This window comes from Octopus bimaculoides, chromosome 28, assembly GCF_001194135.2.
Source record: "Octopus bimaculoides isolate UCB-OBI-ISO-001 chromosome 28, ASM119413v2, whole genome shotgun sequence".
Taxonomy (NCBI): Eukaryota; Metazoa; Mollusca; class Cephalopoda; order Octopoda; family Octopodidae; genus Octopus; species Octopus bimaculoides.
In genome coordinates this window covers 2,057,698-2,060,769 of record NC_069008.1, presented here as the reverse complement: position 1 = coordinate 2,060,769, position 3,072 = coordinate 2,057,698, and the positions used below count along the sequence as shown (strand labels likewise).

Sequence of the window (3,072 nt, the reverse complement as noted above, 5' to 3'; positions counted from 1 at the left end):
AGTGTCTTCTACTATAGCCTCAGGCTGACCAAAGCCTTGTGAGTGGATTTGGTAGACGGAAACTGAAAGAAGCCTGTCGTATATATGTATGTCTGTGTTTGTCCCCCCAACATCGCTTGACAACCGATGCTTGTGTGTTTACATCCCCATAACTTAGCGGTTCGGCAAAAGAGACCGATAGAATAAGCACTAGGCATCCAAAGAATAAGTCCTGGGGTCGATTTACTCGACTAAAGGTGGTGCTCCAGCATGGCCACAGTCAAATGACTGAAACAAGTAAAAGAGTAAAAGAGTTATTTTTCTGTATGAATACGTGCATGAATAACTAAGTTACATTTCTCTGTGAACGACTTACCACAGAAATTACAGTGATATGGCTTCTCACCTGTGTGAACACGTTTGTGTATAGTTAAACCGCTTCTACGAGAGAATGATTTATTGCATATATCACAGTAAAATAGCCTTTCCCCTGTATGAATACGTATGTGTCTACTTAGGGCACTACTTCCTGAAAACGATTTACCACACTCTTCGCAGTGATATGGTTTCTCACCTGTATGAATACGTTCATGTACTGTTAGGTCACTTCTTCCAAAGAAAGACTTACCACAGATGTCACACTGATATGGTTTCTTGCCCATATGAATACGTTTGTGGTTAATTAAGTTACTACATCTAGAGAATGATTTACCACAGGTATCACAATGATATGGCCTCTCCCCTGTATGAACGCGTATATGTTTACTCAGGTTACTAGCTCTTGAGAAGGATTTACCACAGACATCACAGTGATATGCTTTCTCACCTGTATGAACATGTTTATGTGTACTTAAGTCACTATTTCCAGAGAATGATTTACCACAGATATCACAATGATATGGCTTCTCTCCAGTATGAATACGTTTGTGTTTTGTTACTTCACTACTCCCACAAAATGATTTACTGCAGATATTACACTGATATGGTTTCTCCCCCGTATGACTACGTTTGTGTTTAGTTAAATTACTACTTCTAGAGAATGATTTACTACAGATGTCACACTGATACGGCTTCTCTCCTGTATGAATACGTTTGTGTGTAGTTAAGTCACTACTTCTAGAGAAAGATTTACCGCAGATATCACACTGATATGGCTTCTCCCCTGTATGAATACGTTTGTGTATAGTCAAGTAACTACTTCCAGAGAATGATTTGCCACAAATCTCACAGTGATATGGCTTCTCTCCTGTATGAATACGTCGGTGTTTCACAAGGTTACTTTTCTGAGAGAATGACTTTTCACAAATATCGCATGGGTAAGATGATTTTCCAATCTCTTTTAATATCTCACCAGTTAAAACCACCCCCTTTTCCATTATTTGTAGTTTTTTCACCAAAATATACTTTTATCTTGGTTTCATCTGAATAGTTTACTCCCAGCAGCTGTGATTGTGTCAATATTTGAAGACACTGCGAATACCTTTGTAAATTTCCTGAACATATCCCAGGCACTGAAGTCAAGAAGTGTTAATATTTAACTCAGTTTAGATATTACATAAACAGGATTATATCTATCTTCTATATTTCATGACATCTTCCTTTGGTCTTTAAAACATGATGAATATTGACAATGGATCTGATGTAAATGGTTCTTCTAAGCCAATGTCACCTGAAAATCTGAAAGAATAAAGAAACAGTTTAAGATACAGAGGACACCAAATTTTCATGAACAATTAAATTTGTTGTTCAAATCATGTGAAATCTGCTAGAGCTATATCTTCAAATTGTGTAATATTATGTATATTAATGGTTCTCAGTGGCGGCGCAATGGCCCATTGGTTAGGGCAGCGGAGTCGCGGTTTCGATTCCCAGACCGGGCGTTGTGAGTGTTTATTGAGCGAAAACACCTAAAGCCCCACGAGGCTCCGGCAGGGGATGGTGGCGAACCCTGCTGTACTCTTCCACCACAACTTTCTCTCACTCTTACTTCCTGTTTCTGTTGTGCCTGTAATTCAAAGGGTCAGCCTTGTCACACTGTGTCACGCTGAATATTCCCGAGAACTACGTTAAGGGTACACGTGTCTGTGGAGTGCTCAGCCACTTGCACGTTAATTTCACGAGCAGGCTGTTCCGTTGATCGGATCAACTGGAACCCTCGACGTCGTAAACCACGGAGTGCCAACAAAGTGGTTCTCAACCAGGGTCCATATAAGATTCTGTTGTTAAAAATTTATGTGCAATAAACTGGTTACAATACACAAAATATTTGAATTTTTTTTTTCATATAATTCCTAATATTTAATTCTGAAAATATAATAGAATTTTTTAAACACTGAATGACTATGAAAGTTCACCCATGCAAAATAGGAATCAAAGATGTCATAGGTGAAAAAAATTAAAAAACGGCCGAGAATCACTGATGTATATGAAGCTACTGAATGGTGAAGTTTAAGATGTTTCTCTCATCAGAAACATCGTTTTTACTCCATCATCATTATTTTATTTCTCTCGCCAACGCCATCCCAGTTACTCCCACCCACTCTTCTATAACGTGAGTAGCAACAAACATTGGCGAGAGGATTCCCTTTTCTGTTTTCTGTTTATTATTTTTTTTTTTTGAAATTTTTAAAAATTACTTTTTCCTATACATAATCTCCGTATTTTTCCACGTATTTCGCCCAAAATTATTTCTGAAAAATGAAGAAATTGGAGGGAATTGAAATTTTCAAATGCCAAATTGGCGATTTTACAAACTCGGAATCTTCGTAGCTGAAAACGTAAATTTTTGTAGAAAATGGTATTAGCTGTCAGAAATGAAAGTAGAAAAATCCAAACAAGGAATGTTACTGCTGGTTTGAGTTGAAATCTGTTTCTTTGGCTACTGACTGGCCGGAGCTATCTGTCTGTCTCTCTCCCCCCTCTCTCTATCTATCTATCTATCTATCACTCGTCCACCTTCGTTTGTTTCCGTAGAATTTATCAAATTAGAAAATGCATTTCCGTAGAATTTAAACAAATGAAATTCAGTTTAAACTTTATAAATAAATATATTTCATTTCATGTTCAGTTTAAACTTTATAAATAAATATATTT

General features: G+C 37.2%; 1 protein-coding gene across 2 annotated transcripts in view; it reads right to left on the bottom strand.

Annotated features, from left to right (window-relative positions):
- Nucleotides 1-6: 6 nt before the first annotated feature.
- The window catches only part of LOC106878336 (zinc finger protein 271), a 3,770-nt gene continuing 704 nt past the window's right edge, over nucleotides 7-3,072 (bottom strand). The window contains exons 1-2 of one of the 2 annotated variants that reach the window (XM_052977657.1): nucleotides 2,827-3,007; nucleotides 7-1,656 (exon numbers count right to left, since the gene is read on the bottom strand). In XM_052977657.1, coding sequence (XP_052833617.1) covers nucleotides 294-1,355 — 1,062 coding nt within the window. In that variant the 5' untranslated portion in view covers nucleotides 1,356-1,656; nucleotides 2,827-3,007 and the 3' untranslated portion in view covers nucleotides 7-293. Of the gene's footprint in view, nucleotides 1,657-2,826; nucleotides 3,008-3,072 lie in introns of those variants that run through there. The other variant, XM_014927530.2, reaches the window with a different exon arrangement.